General features: G+C 49.0%; 1 protein-coding gene across 1 annotated transcript; it reads right to left on the bottom strand.

Moving 5' to 3' along the window:
• Positions 1-151: 151 nt before the first annotated feature.
• Positions 152-8,946, bottom strand: LOC148815469 (uncharacterized). The gene is made up of 19 exons (XM_088905775.1): positions 8,856-8,946; positions 7,748-7,890; positions 7,264-7,398; positions 6,888-7,050; positions 6,565-6,663; positions 6,281-6,408; positions 5,826-5,972; positions 5,341-5,433; positions 4,902-5,024; positions 4,665-4,790; positions 4,175-4,297; positions 3,671-3,819; positions 3,376-3,496; positions 2,515-2,703; positions 2,131-2,280; positions 1,762-1,833; positions 1,340-1,436; positions 771-836; positions 152-234 (listed from the first exon to the last, which is right to left on the bottom strand). Exons 1-19 carry the CDS (start codon positions 8,944-8,946, stop codon positions 152-154), a joined length of 2,298 nt encoding a protein of 765 aa, XP_088761901.1.
• Between the last annotated feature and the right edge of the window lie 10,787 nt (positions 8,947-19,733).

Here is a 19,733-nt window from a genome sequence, read left to right as displayed (position 1 = left end):
AACCAGCTTCTGTACACGTTGTGTAATTTATTTAAACACAAATGTGTGTCTGGAGGAGAGAGAGAGGTGTGCTGTCCGGTCCAGAGTGAGCTGGGGCGCCCAGGTGTCTCTGCAGTGGCTGGGGAGGGGTGCCCCGACTCCAGAGTGCTGCTCAGGGCCGGGTGAAGAGCCCCATGGCTTCAGCAGCCCTCTCCCGCACCTGCGGCTCTGGGTCCTGTAGCAGGATCCTCAGGGCTGCGGGAGGAAAGAGACGAGGCTGTTACTCGGGGTCCGGCAGTCCTGCGCAGCTCCTGACACACAGCTGCAGTGCTGATCCAGCTCTTGCCAGCAGGTGTGAGTTAGGAGACACTGTTCAGAGCAGCAGGTCTGGACCTCATGCAGTGGGGTTAAAGAAGGAGTGTGAGATCCTTTCTGTGTGACATCTGTGTTCTCTTCACTGTCAGAAGGAACAATAGTAAAAAAATGTCAAAGTATGAAGCTGGAAGAAATGGCCACACTGTAATTCACAGACCGCACAAGTCTCTAAAAAGAATAAAATAAAGCAGCGCTACTACAGATGTGCAATTCCACAGAAATCTGCTAAACAGGCCAACTATACATTTTTCATCTCCATGCTCTGAACTTCTCAAAACTTTGTACACTGGGTATCTATGGTGTGAGAGGCTACAGCCAGAATTTCTGGTTAAACAGACTCGATAATACTAGAGTCTGTATATACTGTACAAGAACAACTGGTCAACATACTGGACACAAAAGACAAGCATCGTTACCTCGCTGAGCTCTTCTCAGAGCGAAACAAGAGCAGAGTCTCCTCTGCAGCTGCTGCACTTGGAGGCCTGAAACACACAGGGGTTGAACAGCAGAGCTCCTGCACACACAGCACCACACAGGATACTGCACCAGCGCACACTGCCAACACTTGGAATGGGGAGCAGCTCATGGAAATGTGTTTCTTGGTGACATTGGTAAGTCTGATTAACCTGCCTCACTACTGACAGAAAAATGCATTTCAAACACTAGACAGAAGAGGCTGAAAGTGGTGCCCAGTGTCCTGCTGCCGAAATGAGACTACTGTAGCTAGACATACTAGAGCCTTCTTACTAGAGGCCTTTTACTAGCGTGACATATCAGAGCCTGAGTCCTTTGAGAAAACCCCAGTGATCAAACACCTTCAGACTCAAAGCTGTTTCAAGGGAAACCTACAGAGTATCCTTTTAATGCTTGAATTCCCATCCCGGCAAAACCCCATCACTAACCACAGCACAACTCACTTTTACCAGTGGAGCATCACCTCTACACTGAGTCTCAATCACTCTTCTCATTGTCACTGAGCTCTTACCAATGAAGATGGCAGCACTTTCCCGAACCCAGGCCCTTCTGCTCTGTGCACCCTGGAGCGCAAGCCTCTGGGCCAGGCTGAACTGCCCACTCGTTATCTGGACACAGGGAATATTGCAGGGCAGTGTGAGACAGCACGCTACTACTGTACAGGAGCCCCCATGTGAGAGACAGTCCTCCATTACAGAGAAGCACCTCTAATCCATCTAATGAGAGTGTATGAACTCATCAGCACTACTGTGATTATAATCTGGCACTTTCAGCTCTTACTCACTGTAATTAGTGCTCAGTGTAAGCCTGGTTCAGCACAAATATATTTCCTAAATCTGACACAAGTCTTCGTGTGTTTGTGTCCCAAAAGCAGGCTGTGCTCCCCTCTCTCACCAGCAGCCCAGAAGCCAGCCCTAGGAGAACCTCACTCACCAGGATCCTGCACATCTCCTTCATGGACAGCACACAGTCCAGGGTGAAGTGCTGTAGGACTGTCCAGCAGGCCTGGGGAAATACACATCGTCAAAACCAGTTTATCTTGACACAGAGCCCAAATTAAACAGAAACTACGCAAATGTCACAAAATAGCAGCCAGCCCTGAAACCCTTTGACACATCCTTGATAGTAACCCTCTGAATGTTTAGATTTCCAGGCTACATGTTCATACTGACTGTAGGGTTGTTTTTCTTCACCGATTGCAAAGCTGGTCAAACGCTGGATAGGTGACAATTATCATTATCAAAGAAGGACGTGAGAAGACCCACAGGCTGAGCCCAGCCAGCAGCAGCTCTATGTCTTTACCTGGATGACCTGTGGGCTGGGGTCAGTCAGGTTCAGCAGCACGCTGACCAGGGAGCTGTGGACCTCTTTGTTGAGACGGGCTTTGTCAGAGCCCAGCCTGACCAGCTGCCCCAGCAGAACCACTGTGGCTCTGCGGACCTCCGGGCTCTCCTGTAACACAGACACAGGACAAGAGGGAAACTTTACACACAGACATGCACAAACTGTCACCACTTATTTTCTCCTCTCAGGGCTGGAGTCTGAGCCCACTGTCACTGTAGCTCAAAGGGCAAACACTGTTATCATGGATATCCAATTGATTACAATTAAAAATGTTATATTTAAATTTAATAGACAAAAACAAATGACACAATATTTGAACAAAGAACATCCTAAAAAACTTACATTTTCCAAGCAGGGCCTGACTCTACAGTACACAAAGGGCACCAGTGCTTTGGCTTGACTCTTGTCCACGATGGACAGGACAGTGATCAAGCCCAGTAGAGCCCGCAGAACAACTGGCTCAGCTGGGGTCTCCTGCTCTGTCAGGGCTGAGCTCTGAGCTGCCAGCTGCTCCTCTGTGTGTCTGTGGATCTGAAGACAGGAGGACACCAGTCGGCCTTCATTCTCAGTACTGCTGGGACAAGGGTTACACTGAGGGAGGGTCATGCTGGTCGCTGCTGGTCAGCAGAAGGGACAGCTAAAATTGACGTGCTAGCCATCCACATCTGAAGATAATTGTCCATCACGCCCGACTCAGGGGGTTCATGCTACACAAGCCCTTGGCCTGGCAGTGCTCAGGAACTCGGTCCTAAACTCTTGAGCTTCTCCCTGACTTCCGAGTTTGCTCCTCGGATACTGGCCCCTAGCTTCACCCTGTCTTTGTTGTCTAGATTACCCTCTTGTGCTTGTGTGCTGTGTCTGTCTGTTTACAAACTGTGCTTATTACCATCAGCTCTGAGTTTGGAGCTGGCTGTGTGCTGAGCCTCTGTGTTCACCCAGCTTTGATCTGGCCTGTTCTGGATGTGGCTTTGGGCTGCTGGTCTGCACCACGCTTTTCTGTGCTTGTCTGCCTGTCCCTGTGCTGCAAACAGGGAGCTGTTTGCTCACACAGCCGCTTGCCTGCTTGCTGGTGTCTCTCTGCCTGCTCTTGGGCAGCGACATATTATAGGGAGACAGTACCTCCATGCTGTAGCTGTCAGCTGTCTGACTATCTGTCCTCTGCTCAGTTAGAAACACCAGCAGACGGGCTCTATAGTCACTTACATCCAGTTCTGGATCATCCACCTTCATGTCCATCATCAGGCCGAGATGATCAGCCAGGTGCTTCACGGTCTCCGAGACCAACTGGCTGGTACTGAGGACCTGCCACACCTCCGGGAGTGAGCTGCAAAACACACCCCCGAGTCAGCCTCACACCCCCCAGCTGTGAGTGCAGGGCTCTGCATTCAAACCCATTCTCAGAGCTAAAATACACAAACACTGACGCCACAACACAGTGCAGTTGTTGTGATGTTTTTATCATTGCAAAGAGCCTCTCACTGTTAGAATTGAGCTCTACCTCTCAGAGGGAGATGTGAAGGTCAGTAGGGACTGGATGGTCTGTCTGAGGTCTTGTGCAGCCAGATATAATATCCCCTCCCTCAAACTCTCTTTCAAGCTCTCATCCAGAGTGTAACCACTGCCGAAGAATTGCAGAAGGTCAAGAGCCTACAGGGAACAAGAACAGCAGGTCAATCTCAGACAGATCACATGAGCTCTGTTACACTGACTGTTGAAATTGTCCACTACTGCCCCTTTGCTGCAGTTCTCACTGCTGTCTTCAGAGACAGGACACAGGATCATGTCACTAGGTGTGAACAAAGGAGTCATTTTTCTGAATACTTCTGGAACAGTGTTTCCCAAAAGATAAAAACACAACTGTATTGATCAATAGCAAAACAGTTTCCCTTCCAATCACTTCTCACAAACTATCTGTTCTCCGATTCACAGTGAGAGGATACGGCTTGTCCAGAGCATCCGTGTGGGAAAACAGCAGACAGGCGGCTGCGTCAGACACACTGACCATCATTGTCGCCAGGAGCTTGGCCTTGGCAGAGAAGTTGGGAGCTCCGGAGGGACTGGCGCTGCACACTGCCTGTGCAATCATGCCCACACTGCGGCACAGGCTCAGTCTGACACTGGGCTCCTGCAGGGGGACACACAGTAGCTCACTCACTAACAGCCCAGACGCCACCTCACCACCTCACCTCCACCAGCCCTGGGCTGTGATGGACACTCACAGCCTGGACAGCCACGGACACTGTATCCCTGTGTCCTCCTCCCCATAACAATCCCATCAGGTTCAAGTATAATTAACAATTTCTACCCAGACACTGAAGGAAAGTAGCAGAACAAATAAGGAAGAACTTTTGCCTGAGGGTTGTTACGAATACCTCCCTGCGTTACAGACGCACATTACAGAATGTAGCAGTGGTTGAATACACTGATCAGACAGGAGCTGTGAGGTTCACTCTGTCAGGTCTCTTGTTCTCAAAGGAGGACATGTTGCCTACCTTAGTGGTGACATGGGGTCTCAGTCTCTCCATAAAGTCAGTGTCCATTCTCTGCAGTAGATCCTCTGCAGGTGCTTTAAGTGCAACGTGCCCATAGCACAGAATCAGGGCACAGGTGAAATCACTCTGCAGTAACAAGCATGACAATCCACATCAAGGTGCTGAAACTTGAACGTAGAAGCTGACATTAAGAGCAGCTTCTGTTTGTCTGTCAGGACTCTGATGCAGTACACCTACCCCAGAGCCCTGCTCATTGCAGGGGAAGGCTGGGTCAGTCAGCTGGGTCTCCAGTCTCTTCAGCACAGACAGCACCACATCCAGGTGCACACTGGCACACAGCCCCATCAGCACTGCCAGATCCTGGGACACCAGACAGGCATCAGAGCACTCTTATAACACCCACAAGGGCATCATGCACACTCACTCATGGACTGCTCTTCTAATGCCATGATAAAATGAGCCGAGTCATCAATATCTGTTCAACTGAATGAATAAGGGCTTCAGCAGTCAGATACACGGCACTTCAGTGTTGCCATGAGCTGTGGAGAGGGGTAGATCACAGCACTGAGCTGCTGTCATTGAAGAGGCTCCTGAGGGCTTCACCCCTCAGACAGACACTCTTACTGACTACTGTAACGTCTTTCTGTGCAGGTGAGCGGGCTGCTGTCCCCATTACCTGGGCATGCACCATGGTCAGTAGCTGCTCCAGCTGGGATTCCAGCACTGGTCTGGCCTTCGGCACTGCTGCCTCCACAAGCACACTCAGACTCTGAAAGAAGAGCACGTTGGAGTCAATCTGGAGAGGCACTGCTGCTTCATCAAGAGGCCTCACTCTCTCACTGTATGCAATAACACATTAGCATTAGGATTTTGGTAGTTTGATCACACAGAAAAATCTGACAGAGAAGGATAACGCCTCCCCTGGACTCTACTCCTGGCAGATCCACCTCGTTCACACCCTTCACAATCACATGGGGCACCACAGACCATAATCCTCTTCTGCACTGGGCCTCACCAGCACATCACTGGAGCTAGTGGACAAAGGGACACTGGGAAAGTGCTACTAGTGATTGTTTGAATCAAAATCCATTTTCTAAAAGAAACGGCCCTCGCAATCCACAACCTGTACACCTAAAGGCCCATCATCGGTCACAGGCCTACCTTGTTGATTCTGGAGTAGCTGACGTCCAGCTCAGCTGCATACAGTGGCTGGAAGGCCTGTAAAACTGCTGGCAGCTCACACTGAAACTTCTCCTCAGGGAGCAGGCAGCACATAGCTGCCAGGGCCAAGACAATGGCCGCCGTCACCTTCAGACAGAGCAAAACACAAACACCATCATCCTCAAGGAAAGGATTCAGTCACAGGAAAGCAAACTTGTCTAAAACCACAGACAGTTAAAACAGCTTTGAGCAATGAATAAAACCTGCTTCATAAGTGCACCCTATTCAGCTTTGCTTACTGTGATCTGAACCCTGGACCTTGATACCCTTCCCTAATACCTGCATGGACACATCTTTTCTTTGCATTCAAGTCCATTCTTTTCTCCAGAACATCTGAGAATTCAGGATGATTAATAAGATGTCAAATAACCTACACAGGATTAAAGATCCCATACCTTTGGCTCAGAAGATGGCAGCCATCTGTGCACTACATCAAAACTTATCATGACCTGGCTTGAACAGTCCTGAACACACTGCCCGGGACCCTGGAATTTCGCCCAGCTCTCATACAGGCCTTCCAATGCTGACAACACAAGAGAGGAACAGCCTGCTACACTACATCTACATGCTACATCAAAGCAGTCCTGTAGCTCAGTGGGAAGAGGTCTGAACAGGCCTTGTCAGTGGATTGCCAGTGGAACCAAGCAATCCCCCTTAATGAGACAGCTTGAACACTTACCAAAAGTCATCATTGCCTTCATTTTATTAGTCACAGCAAGGGGGAGAACAGGCACCAGCAGGTCCAGAAGTCTCACTATATCCCTTGCTATGTCATGACCTTCAAAGAAAACACATTTCACAGTGGGTAGGGACCAAGGCTCATGATAACACTGGAGACTCAGCAGCGGGATGAGTAACAAACACTGAGCCTTCATAATAAGCTCATTTTTCAGGGCTTGAATGGACAGATATGAGCAGTATCATGAAGTTTGAAATACAGCACAGTAAAAAATCTGGAATATATCTGTGCAGATCACACCCCATTAGCAGCACAGAACTTACTGCAGTTGCGGGAGATATCTCCTACTGCATTAAGCAGTGCGTGGTGAGGGAGCACTCCGGGCTGGAAGAAGGACAGCACCATATCCATGGTACTGCCGTAGTGGTCTCTCACCACACAAACGACAATGTTGCTGGCTGGCTGTTGCCAGTCAGGCAGCCATTTCTGAAACAACAGTAAAAAGAGATCAGAGCATCTTGGGAGTCTATGGTATTGGAGTTGAAGCAACAGCTTGGATCAAGCCAATGAACACACAAGTTAACACACAACGATTTGCTTCCATTAGATGCATTAATGTGTGCTACAGGCAAGGAAACAGACCACAGCACTGCAGCAAGACATCAGCTCGATAGGCAGGAATTAAAGGGGTTTACATACCGGTGACATAGTCATCTCATTCAAGGCCATCAAGACGGTGCTCTTGGCCAAGGACTCATCCAGATGCTGCGCAGATGTTTTGCGCAGCAGCTTCTCCACTGCCTGGAGGACAGCAGAGCGATGGGCAGTTGTCACCTAGAGCAGGGAAGAACCAAAGCCAGGGGTGAGACTGCTGCTCTCATCACAGCACCAAGTGTCTGTTCAAAGGCTTCTCCTTCAGGGCCAGTCAGCCTGGCCAACGGGCACTGAGTATGAAAAGCAGAACCACCCCAGCTCACCACACGAGGGAGTGGAAACGCACACAGAGAAACCCCAGGCTTCCACTCAAGCACATCTGTCAAGATGACAACACGTTAGGGCTTATCTTCTGACTTCTAGTTGTAAGAAACAGCACAGACAGTATCTTGGAGCACACTGGGCTCCTGATTAGAGTGCGTTTGCAACGAGTATGTCAGGAGGTGTGTAGGAAGCTCCTTCATGTTACCTGGGGGCTCTCGAGGAATCCCAGGATGACTGGCAGTGTCCCCTTGGTGTTCCTCTGCAGGAGGGAGAGCAGCTCTTCTACCAGGTTCTTCCCAGATTCCTCTTCAGCTCTGCTCATTCCCTCCAGAACAGCCAGGACCTCATCTACAGCAGACACACAGATAGGGGAAACACTGGTGTCGCCGCAGCACAGACTTCTAGGGAGAAAACTCTGAAACCAACCTGTTGTCTGAGGGACCTAAAACCCTATTGACACATGTCTGAGAATTATAGAGATCAAAATGATTATTGATGCACAGCCCATAAAAGCTGGGACTCTTTCACCCCGGACAGTTTTCCAGTAGAGAAGAATACAGATCTGCTCTAAGGGCAGGAGGCTAAAGAGTGCAGGGTTTTGTTTTCGTCTCATTTTCAGATCAGTGGTCCTGAATAACAGCTGCAGCCACTGGGACTTCTTAACCCTTTAGAGCCCACAAAGAGAGCTGATCTCTGGGTCACATCAGTCCTGTTAGCAGCTGCTCCTCAGCAAACAGAGGATCCCAGTGTTGAAGAAGAATCAGGGCAGCAGCTCTGCTCCCAGGTGGAGAACCTCCTTCTGCTGCTCTAAGGGGATTAGAGCCCCTAGTTCAGCTTCAATCACACCCAGTCAAAACGACTTGGACAGATCTTCATAAATATACATTTGCTTTTCCCAAATTTACACTTAAATGTAAATGAAAGAATAATTGCAGTACATAACTCAGACACAGCTCATTTTATAACCATTGTGAATTACTCATTTTCAACACTTTCAATAGTTTCATACCTTACATGGATGTTAGTCTTCTTACAAATACTCTCATACTAAATTATTTTATTTAGATCTTATTATTTTAGCTTATATATTTTATTTATTTGTGCTCAAATCATCATTTAGTTGAAAAGATGAAGAGACTGCTGTTGCTTTCCCTGCCTCGAGCTGAGGAGACCTGCAGGGTGACAGTGAGGAGCCCCTCAGGTCAGTCAGAGCTGAGCCCAGGGATGGGGTCCCAGTGGAAAGGGAAGCCAGGAGTCAGTGTGTGGGGGGACTGGCTTCAGGGGGCACTGGTCTAGATCCAGCTGTGTCATACCTGGCCCGGGGCACTGGCAGCCTGTGCGCTGCACACAGGAGGAGAACCACTTCACCCTGCTGGGCTCACAGCTGCACTCCTTCGGGCTCATCTTGGACCTGTCAGTCAGCCAGTAGAACAGCACAGTGAAGCAGGGAGCTGGGCGGCGCTTCTCACACACTGGGAGTCAAGGTACTGCTGACAGGCCAGCAGCAGACCCACTAGACACCACAGAACTCTCTCTAACCAGCTGGTCCTACTGGAATACAACCCAACAGGCTGAAGGGCAGACTCAGGATATTGAGGACACAAGCAAATTCTTCACATCAGTGAAAGCAGAGACAGGAACAGAAGCAGCAATGAACTCCTGTTCAGATCTGCACTCTGGGCTTTAATAAAACTCCAGCAGGTTAAGAGCTTTTAACCCCCTCTCACTGAACACCGTGTTAACACAATAACAGCTCGATCTGCCCAGGAGAAACAGGTCAAGAACAATCGGATCCGCGATACCGAGCCTCGGCAGGTCCCTACCTAGTCCGTAAACCACCAGGATCTTCAGTGAAAAGACAGAAGATTGACAAGCCGTGTCGAGCTCAAGTGTTTTCTTCACTATGAGCATCAGCGCTGAGCGACTCAGCAGCACCGGAACGCTTTCCCGGACCGGAATTGTTGCGTCACAATCCCGATGTGACGACGTCACGCTCACGTTTAATAAGTCATTATAATCACTATATTTAATTGTAAAATTACAATTTTATATGCTTTCTGATTTTTCCCAACTCTACCAACAGAAGCACTAACTGTCTGATATCCAAAGTGTCAGTCAGCCGGAAAGTTTCAGAAAACAGAGCGGAGTGTCTTGCTCACGATATGATGTCAGACACCACTTCCTCCCTCCATCCAGACTCGCCTCTCCCTCCTCTCTCATCAGGGCTTTTACTGTCACTCCAGTCTCCTGCCAGACCTCTCCCAGACACAGCCTGCTCATTAGTCCTCCTGTGATCTAGACTCGTCCTGCAGATCTGCTCTCCGGCTCCTCCTCATGTTCACTCCGCTCGCTCACGCACAGACCTTGTGCTCTAAACAGTCCGCAACAACACATCTGGTCTTGAAGCAGCTCGTCTTGCAGCGCCCTGCAGCAGCGCCACGGTGTGTGAAGCCCTGCGGCCGGGAGCAGCAGAGACCCGTCGCTGGGCCGCAGGAGGTCCGAGACTGACGGTCCTGCAGACCCGCTGGTTCGGGGCAGCTGGAGCCCCTGATCTCTCTCCCTGCGCCCCTCTTCCTCTGAGGAGGCGCTCTCTCTCTCCCCGCCTGTCCCTGGCGCTGTGCTGCACTGGGCTCTGCTCCAGGCCGCGGGGATGAGCAGGGTCCCGGGGCTCAGCAGCGCCTCCCAGCTGCAGACGAGGCTGGCGGGACTCCCGGGCTGAGCTCGGTCCAGTTACCGGCGGGCCTGCGGTGCCGAACAGCGAACAGGACCGAGCAGCCCCGCTCCCTCTCATAGGTCTGCCCTCGGCTCTTCTCCGCAGTGTGACAGGAGGCAGAGAGCCGCGCCTCAGGAGCCCCACACGCCTCCACAGGGATCAACCGCAGGGAGACGATCGCTCCTCCGACACACAGCCGCTCACAAATAACGGCTGCGCTCCTCTCGCGCCCTCAGCGGAGCGGGCAGCCGCGAGCCGGAGCCGGAGGAGGCGGAGACGCCGAGCGCTCGGAGCTGCGACTCAGCCAATCAGAAACCGCGATCAGCAGGGGGCGGGGCCTGAATGAAGAACAAGATACAGTAGGAATATTTTATATTATTTATATAATAATAAAACAGTTGCCTATGAAAATGCTTGTCAGATACACCTCAGTTCAGCTGGAGCCATTTCTGTTTCCTGTCTTCATGATAACTTGTCCAAGATATTCTGGATGAAATGAAAAAAACAGAAGATTAAACGTTTTTTTCCTCATTTGACTGAAACCCAAATGGCTGGCGGTTTAACAGCAGGATATGCAACGTGTTTCTTCCAAGTGGTCATTTTCCTTCTGCTTCTAAAACCAACTGAACTCTGAGAATTTTTCTTTTCAGTGCATTCATTTCACCAGAAGAGTAGGATCAAAAATCGGCTGCACATAAAATGAGCATTTCTGTCAGAACTCGCCAGTTTCATCTACTGCTGAACAGGCAAAGTAAGCTTTCCTGTAGGCAGTCACTTTCAAGATTCAAGATGTTTTATTGGCCATATACTGTACAACAAGTGTGTTGGAATGCCTACTTGTTCAGCTGTACCCAGTAACAGTGGAGGAAAAAGAAATAACAAACAGACATGGACAATACATTTAGACACTAGGCGTTATAACACAGCCAAGACAGGAGATAGTGCAAACAGTGCAGTACCTTAAAGTGCAGGTGCTAATTTGAGCTGTTTATGATGTGGACTGCCTTGGGGAAGAAATTGTTTTTGAATCTATTGGTCAGTGTTCTGACACTGCGATACCTCCTACCAGAACCCAGGGGTGAAACCAGATCGTGGCCAGTTTAGGTCCCAGTTTCTGTGAGACACCCCCAGACTGTCCTGATCTGAGTCTCCTGTGGGACGGGTGGTGACTCGAGTTTGGCAGCAGAGCAGCTGTGTGCTGGGCTGATTCCTTACCTTGGCCTCGGTCTGGCTCAAAGCCCTCAAGCCCAGAACAGACACACTGACGGTCACATGCAGCTGGAGATCCGCAAACACTATCAGACCGATATCCAGTCCCTGCAAAAGCATCTGGAGACAAAGCAAAGGAGACCGTGAGTGAAGCTGAGGCCAGCCTCACACACTGTGAGCTGCAGGTTGAGGCTCTCCAGTCCTGCTTCTGGTGAGCCCTGCTGTAGCTCAGCCCCAGTCCTGCTCCTGGATACCCAGGGCGTCGGTGAGTTTTCCAGGGGTCTTCGAAGCAGCAGCTCCTGAAGAGCTGGAAGAAGCTGTAAAACTGGTCCAATTAAGCCAATAATGAGCTAATTGAGGTCACTGAAAGTCCAGCTGGACTGAAATCCTGCAGACACACAGGACTGGGGACCCTGGTCACAGGCTTTCATTCCTGCTGAGCTCTTAGTGTATCGATGGAGCCGTTTGCTGAGCTGATCAGCTGAGACCAAGTTAGCTCTTCGATCGAACATCTACAGCCCTTTAAGCACCTGAAAGGGGAGTAAAACACCAAACGAAAGAACAAAGACAGACAGAGAGAAGCAGCGAAAGGCAGGTGGATTTTGTCCTGATCAGTTTTGGGGACCAGATTCTGGCTGAGAAACTTGATCCTTTGTTATATCAATGTTGTAAGAGAGCTTGCAGTTCCGTTATTTTAGGAAATTCTGATTATGGAATTCTGTCCATTTTCACTTCATCCACATTAGGATCACAGGGAGCTTGAACCTGTCCCAGCAAGCAAGACACTTGTCAGGATACACCCTGGACAGGACACTAGTCCACTGCAGGGCAGACTCACACAAACACAAACACAGACACGCACACTGGTGGTAGATTTCAGGAGGAAAAAGGTCAAACATACTCCTGTCTACATCCACGGGAGTGGCGTGGAGATGGTGGACTCGTACAAGTACCTGGGAGTGCACATCGACGATAGACTGGAATGGTCCAAGAACACTGAGGCCATCTACAAGAAGGGTCAGAGCCGACTTTACTTCTTGAGGAGGCTCAGGTCCTTCAATGTATGTAGTAAGATGCTTCATTTGTTCTATCAGTCGGTGGTGGCGAGCCCCATTTTCTACGCAGTGGTATGCTGGGGCTCTGGGATTAGAGCAGTGGATTCTAAAAGGCTGAACAAGCTCATCAGGAGAGCAAGCTCTGTCATTGGGTCTGATCTGGACCCCTGGAGGTAGTGGCTGAGAGGAGAATGGTTTCCAAACTAGAGGCCATCATGGACAACATCTCCCATCCCCTCTATGACATGCTTGTGAGATTGAAGAGCAAGTTCAGCAATAGACTGATCCATCCACGGTGTGACAGGGAGCGCTACAGGAGGTCATTCTTGCCTTCTGCCATAAGACTGTACAATGCATCCATTGTGTGTCTGGGCAGGGGCAACATTGACAGGGACCTGTTTCTGGATTGAACACATCTACACATCTACTGCTACATCTGTTCTCTTTCTTTTCCCGTTTACAACCGTTTTTTGTGCAATATATGCCAGGGACCCGTGCAATACATTTATATTTATATTTATATCTATATTTACATCTATATTTATATTCATATATGTGTTATACAATTTTTCTGCGTACTGTTCTGTTCTAGTTTGTTCTTTGTGTGTCCGGACTATGAGTAACTCTTTTAGTGCACCCTCACTGTACTGATTGTATTGTACGTATTGTATTATTATTATTGTATCATTCGTTACACTGTGGCTGTGTTGTCTGTGTAAAGCTGCTGTTGCACTGCAATTTCCCTCACGGGATCAATAAAGTATTTATCTATCACACACTCAAACAGACTCACAGACACACACAGACACGCACACACTCAAACACACACTCACAGACACACACACACTCAAACACACACTCATAGACACACACAAACACAGACACAGACACACACACACTCAAACACACACTCATAGACACACACAAACACAGACACAGACACACACACACTCACAGACACACACACGCTCAAACACACAATCACAGACACACACTCTCACACACAAACTCAAACACACACTCACAGACACACAGAGACACGCACATGCTCAAACATGTCACAGACAATTTTCCCAGAAGCCAATTAACCTACCTGTACATTTTAGGGCTGTGGGGGGGTGGGGGGTGGGAATGGAGCACCTTGAAGAAACCCACACAAACACTGGGAGAACATGCAAACTCCACACAGACCACAGCTCCAGAGTTGAACCCAGGGCCCCAGCAAAACTGTATTTAATTTAAAATTATTTAAGCATTTTGAACAGTAAAGGTGAATATACATCCACACCCACGCACACAGTACTAACTTGATCTGTATCCAGGGAGCTGTGCTGCAGAGAGTATTTACAGTCTTTCCTCACAGCTAACGAGACATGAAACACATTAATGTTTAGTGCACATGTCAGAAACAGATTAATGTCAATGACGGGCTCTTCAAACATCAATCTGAGCAATCTGGGATCAGATTTAGTGACAATCCAATGTGTTTTATACAACCAAACTGACCTAATCATTGAATTAACAGCTCAAATTCCAGGGCTGTTTGACACGGGTCCGAGTGAGGAAACACTCTGCTGGAGAAGCTGTCCTCACCTCCAGATATAATGAACATCCTCAGCTGATACATCAAGCTGAGACACTGACTGTGTGGGTGTGGAAACTCTCACTGGCACTGATCGCAAGAGTGGGTGCGTTCCCCTTGGTGCCCCTGTTTGGCTGCTGTGTGTCTCTCAGGCTGGTCTCCAGTCCCTGGTGGCAGCACTGGGCCCCACCCTTCCTGTGAAGCGCTGCTGAAAATGTGAGGCAGGTGAAAATAGTTCTTCCCATTCACACGATTCTTATCATTTGTGCACCAATAACACAGAGAGGGACAGGAGCTGTGCTGCACCAGGTTCTTCTAGGGGGAAAACACTCAGCCAAGGTATTGTACCGGTCAGAGGGACTGAACTGCTCGCCCTACTAGTTCTGTCATTCTCACCAGGATCTACTCCTGGGGACTGCTCACCCACACGCTGCCTGACACTGTTCCACTGGGGCTGGGGGTCCTAACAATGTCAATGTAGTTTACAGGCATGTTCTTGCAGGTGAGAACCCCTCCATCACCTCATGCATCAGGTCACCTGTGTCTTAAGCAAGACATCCCAGTGATTCTCTCAACGTTAGCGTTCCAGTCCAGATTTAAATGGGACAAGCGCCTGAGGTTCAATCTGGAGCTCATACAGGACTGTGCCACAGTCACGTGATTTACAGTCTGTCTTGGATCCGATTTACTGATCTGAGTAGATCTCACAGATCTCGATTTACTGATCTGGCCTCACTTGTGAGTTTCTGGTCAGTGCTGCAGGGGTTCAGGCGAAGACCTTCAAACTTGTGGTGGTGGAACATCTGTTCCAGTGTGGGCTGACCATGAAAGACCTGCTTTGATATGATTGGAGACTTCAAATCAGCTTTCTAGATGAAGTGAAAAACAACTGAGCCGCCCTGCAGTGAACGGAACCTTTCTGAGCTGCTGTACATATTAGAAAGCACTCTGGATTCTTCTGGATTCTCTCAGAGGTTGACAGCTCAGGGGTTTCATTTTGTGATGAATGTGGAGTTAGTCTTCTCCACAGCCTTCTCATAATGACCTGATTCTATACCTGATTTCAAATCACAGCTATTGATTTCACACGGGGTAATAAACTGCCTACCATTTATTTTAATGATGGTGCTTGTTTTCCAATAAAACTGAAAAAAATCAATGAACAAAACATCTGATTCAGCATAATCATGTCCGATGTAATAAAGTTTATAAAGTGTCAACATCATTAGAGATGAGGCAAGAAGACTTCAAATAGGATCCTGAACAGTGGTCCCAGGAGAAACAAATACAACTCAAATCTCCCTAAATGGGACGAGCCTGCCTTTCACTATAAACATGAATTGCCGGCGTGTTAAAACTGGAAAGGAAGATACAGGAGTCTCTCAAGAAACTGTCCCAGTACATGGAAATGTTATTGTTGGAGTGTGGAACAAGCTGCCCAACAGTGGTGTCTTTCAGGAAACAGCTGGACATGACTCACCAGTCAGGACAGGAGTGAGTTCTTTACACAAAAGATTGTAGGAGTGTGGAACAAGCTACCCAGCCATGTTACTGAAACCTCTTTTAGGGAAAGGAAGGATGCTGAATTGAGGTGTATCTGACAAGCATTTTCACTGGCGCCTGTGTTATTATTGTGTGAATAATTAATACTATTGTTAATCATTCAGGCCCCGCCCCCTGATGATCGCGGCTTTTGATTGGCTGAGTCGCAGCTCCGCGCGGTCGGCGTCTCCGCCTCCGCCTCCTCCGGCTCCGGCTCGCGGCTGCCCGCTCCGCTGAGGGCGCGAGAGGAGCGCAGCCGTTATTTGTGAGCGGCTGTGTGTCGGAGGAGCGATCGTCTCCCTGCGGCTGATCCCTGTGGAGGCGTGTGGGGCTCCTGAGGCGCGGCTCTCTGCCTCCTGTCACACTGCGGAGAAGAGCCGAGGGCAGACCTGCAGCCCCGCTCCGCGACGGGTCTCTGCTGCTCCCGGCCGCAGGTATTTCCCGCAGCAGTGTGTCAGCCTCACACACTGACAGCAAAGCTGTCAAGAGAGGTTTTGCCTTCAGACTCAGCGAGTCCGGGTTGCAGCGGCGATGGGCTTCAGTTCCCGCAAAGCACTCTGGGAGGGTTTGTTCCGGCCGCAGCAGTGACGTCACGGAGGAAGCAGAGTTCCAGCGTGTCTGCTCCTGAGAGGGTGTGCTGGCTCTCCTGAAGCGTGTGGAGTGGGGACTGATAACACACACAGTGAGAAGGAGGGGGCACAGCAGGGAAAGTGATCTTCTTCCTCTGTTAGGTAATGTCATGTCATTCAGATGCAGTGACAGCTGTCTTGTGCTTCCTCTCCTGGGTTGCTGTGGATTCAAGAGAATAATCTCTCTTCTCTTGTTGAGGTGGTCCTGTCATGCTGTAGTGTGAGAGAATCATTGTCAGTCCTCATAGCTGTGCAGTAATTTCAGCTGCCCAGTGTGGTGTGTGGGTGTGTTTGCTCACTCTGTTGTGGACCTGATTGCCTCCCCTGTGTGTCTGCAGCTGCTCTCTAACACACTGAGCGCAGTGGCGGATGAGGTGTGGGCCTGTAGGCTCACTCAGGACACAGTCAGAGTGCTCTGCGCTCTCAGCTCCACCTCTGAGGAGAAAGTGAGTCTGACAGAAGGCTGAGCTACATGAGAAGCTGGGACTTTTACTCTCTAAAAGTCTTATTCCTCACCTAGTGTTGTGACGTAGTGACACAGCAGGTGTGTCATGTAATTTGCTGTGTATTAGATGTTGTAAGGTGTGTGTCTGTTCAGGCTAGGTTCATTCGTGTGTGCTGTTGTGTTGATGTGAGCTGTGAGCAGTGTTTGATTGTGCAGTAGAGGGGAGAGCCCCTTCAGGGTTCTGCGCTCTGTGCTCTACTTCAGTGTGTCGTCTCCACAGCTAGGGATGCTCCCATCAGGCTGTTGAGGGCTGATTCCCTGTCATTAGAATCAGACGCTTTTCTCTGTTAAAATCATTACAATAAGCCATGTACACGCCTCATGTCCCATGGCTAAGTGTTACCCTGGTTTTTTTTCCAATAATAAAATAAACTAGAACACAGGAATAATTTGTTTATTTTTTATTAACACAGTGAAATGTAGTGGGCTTATTGTTCAATTATCATAAAATAATTTAACTTGACTAAAATAAGTAAAATAATCACTTAAAATAAAATAAAGACTTTTTACTCATCAAACATGCACACAAGACCTTTATAAATATTACATATACATTTGGCACATACATTTGCAATAACAAAAAAACAGCTAAAACAAAATTAAAGGCTTGTCTTAATCACAACCCACAATTCTAATACAATAAAATAAATAAAATGTTCAGTAAGATGTCTAACAAGTAGATTGCAGCCGACTACAACCAAATAGAAACAAGTCAGAATCATTAGGCTCTTTAGCTACTGAGCCTCTTGTTTACTAATCATCGAGGGCAGATTCTTGTTTATGAACAGGAGCAGCTGTGCGTGTGTTGAAGACAATCTGTTCCTCCTCTCATGCAAAATGTGCGCTGCTGTACTGAATAGACGCTCGCTGTCCACACTAGTACAAGGAGCACAAAGGTAGACCTGACCTGCTTCTGCCAAGGCAGGGAAACGGCTTGGTTTGCTCTTCCAGAAAGCCACTGGCTCTGTGCTTCTTGGGATGAGTTGCTGAGTGAGGTGGAGATTAATCTCTGATGCTGTCGAGTCATTCCTGTCCCGACCATCGCTTTTATCTTCATTCAGAATCTCCTCATACGTCGCCTGCAGAGATCCTGCCCGTAGTTCTTTCGGCTGTCTTGCTGTGCCTGCTGTAAGGCTCCAGTGTTTTAAGTGTTGCCGTTATTGATGGCTGAGCGAGAGTCGGTTTGCTAGTCGCCGCAGCTCTTGCACTTGCTAATTGTTCACACTCTGCGTATTCTTTTTTGTGTTGAGTTCTCAAATCTCTGATGAGGTTCATGGTGTTGAACGTTCTAGCCGGTGATCCCCCACGAGCGACTTCTTTTGCACATGTATTGCAAACTGTAAATTCTTCGTCTTTTGTAGAAGTGTGGAAAAAGTGCCAGACTGGCGAGGACATGTTGCTACTGTATGTTCAGGTAATGTCGGAAATGTAGTCATCGCAAAATTGGTGTTTGAGATTGGTCAATTTAGAGACCACTGATCGAGTCATTTGGAGTGAAAATCGGCTGATATCTATCGGCAGCCGATCGATTGGAGCATTCCTTTCCACGGCTAACATGTCCTCTCAGTGCAGCTGTACAGAGCAGCCTCCTGAGCTCAGTGCTCACTGTCCTCTTCTCCGGTGTCACAGGCCTTCCTGTACCAGTGTGTCTGTGCGGCTGCCCAGCACCTCTCTCAGCAGGAGACTGTGAAAGCGCTTCAGGACAGTGTGAAAGAAGCAGGGTTTGACAATCCTGTGGAGAGAGAGGTGAGGTGATCTGTTCCCACTCCTCACACACAGACTCAGGGCTTCTGCTGCTGTTGACGACAGCCATGAAAACCGTAATTTCAGTGATTCCTTTCTACACGACTAATGGACAGACGGGGAGCATCTACAAGTATGAGGACAGATGGGGAGATTTTCAAAGCACTTTTCCGTAGACAAGCATTTTCTACCTTTTTCAGAAAGTCACTGACTGTAGAGATATGTCATTCTTGAAACGGACAATATATGAATGGAAATTAAACATTAAACCAATGTTCTAACTGCTTTATCGAGTGTAGGTCATGTACTGCCTGAGCCTATCCCAGCAAGCAACAGCACAAGGCGGGGTACACCCCGGGCAGGACGCTAGTCCTTCACAGGGCACACAGACACTCACACCAGGCTAATGTTACCGCAGGCCAGTTAACCTACCAGTATGTCGCTGGACTGTGGGAGTAAACTGGAGCACCTGGAGGAAACCCAGGGAGAACACGCAAACTCCACACAGCAATCACCCCAGGACTTGAGCTAAAACTAGTTTTACTGGTCATTTGACCACCAGAGAGAAAGGAAATTTAAAGATCACTGTTAAGTTTTTATGTTTAAATTTGCTATTAAGAACAGAAGACCTCATAGTGTGAACCTCACAACTGCTTTCTGCAGACTTGACTAACCTGCTGGTACATTCTGTAATGTGTGTGCAGTCAGGATTTATTCCAGATAGTTTTTCACTCCTTGCAGGGCCTGCCTGGGCTGTCAGTGAGTGAGCTGCTGTGTGTCCCCCTGCAGGAGCCCAGCGTCAGACCGCAGTGTGGGCATGATGGCACAGGCAGTGCGCAGCGCCAGTCCCTCCGGAGCTCCCAGCTTCCCTGCCAAGGCCGAGCTCCTGGCGACAATGATGGTCAGTGTGTCTGACGCAGCCGCCTGTCTGCTGTTTTCCCACACGGATGCTCTGACAGTCCTTACTGTCAGTAGAAATCAGAGGGGAGAGAGGTGCCCTCGCTCTCTTCCTCGCTGCAGCTGCACACAGTCTCTGGACTCTCAGCTGTGCCTCTAGATGAGCACAGGCCCTGTCCTGGGGTCTTTTGATGGAGGGAAGTGGGGTTTACATTTCTCTCCAATCTCTTCACAGGCGTTTGTTAAAAAGCAGCCCAGTGATGCCCTGAGCCGAGCTGTCTGTCTGCAGGCCCTGCGCGCCTGTTCCACACTGAGG

Source organism: Atractosteus spatula, chromosome 25, assembly GCF_055471065.1.
Source record: "Atractosteus spatula isolate fAtrSpa1 chromosome 25, fAtrSpa1.hap1, whole genome shotgun sequence".
Classification (NCBI taxonomy): domain Eukaryota; kingdom Metazoa; phylum Chordata; class Actinopteri; order Semionotiformes; family Lepisosteidae; genus Atractosteus; species Atractosteus spatula.
Note: the sequence above shows the minus strand (reverse complement) of the source record. Positions and strands in the feature narration are given on the sequence as shown.

Bases quoted from the DNA above. Each gene is read 5' to 3' on its own strand.
- LOC148815469 (XM_088905775.1), bottom strand. From the start codon at position 8,946: ATGAGCCCGAAGGAGTGCAGCTGTGAGCCCAGCAGGGTGAAGTGGTTC. The intron at 7,399-7,747 runs GTAACATGAAGG...TCCCTGCTCTAG, and splicing joins GATTCCTCGAGAGCCCCCAG to GTGACAACTGCCCATCGCTC. The intron at 4,791-4,901 runs GTAGGTGTACTG...TTGTTACTGCAG, and splicing joins GCAATGAGCAGGGCTCTGGG to AGTGATTTCACCTGTGCCCT.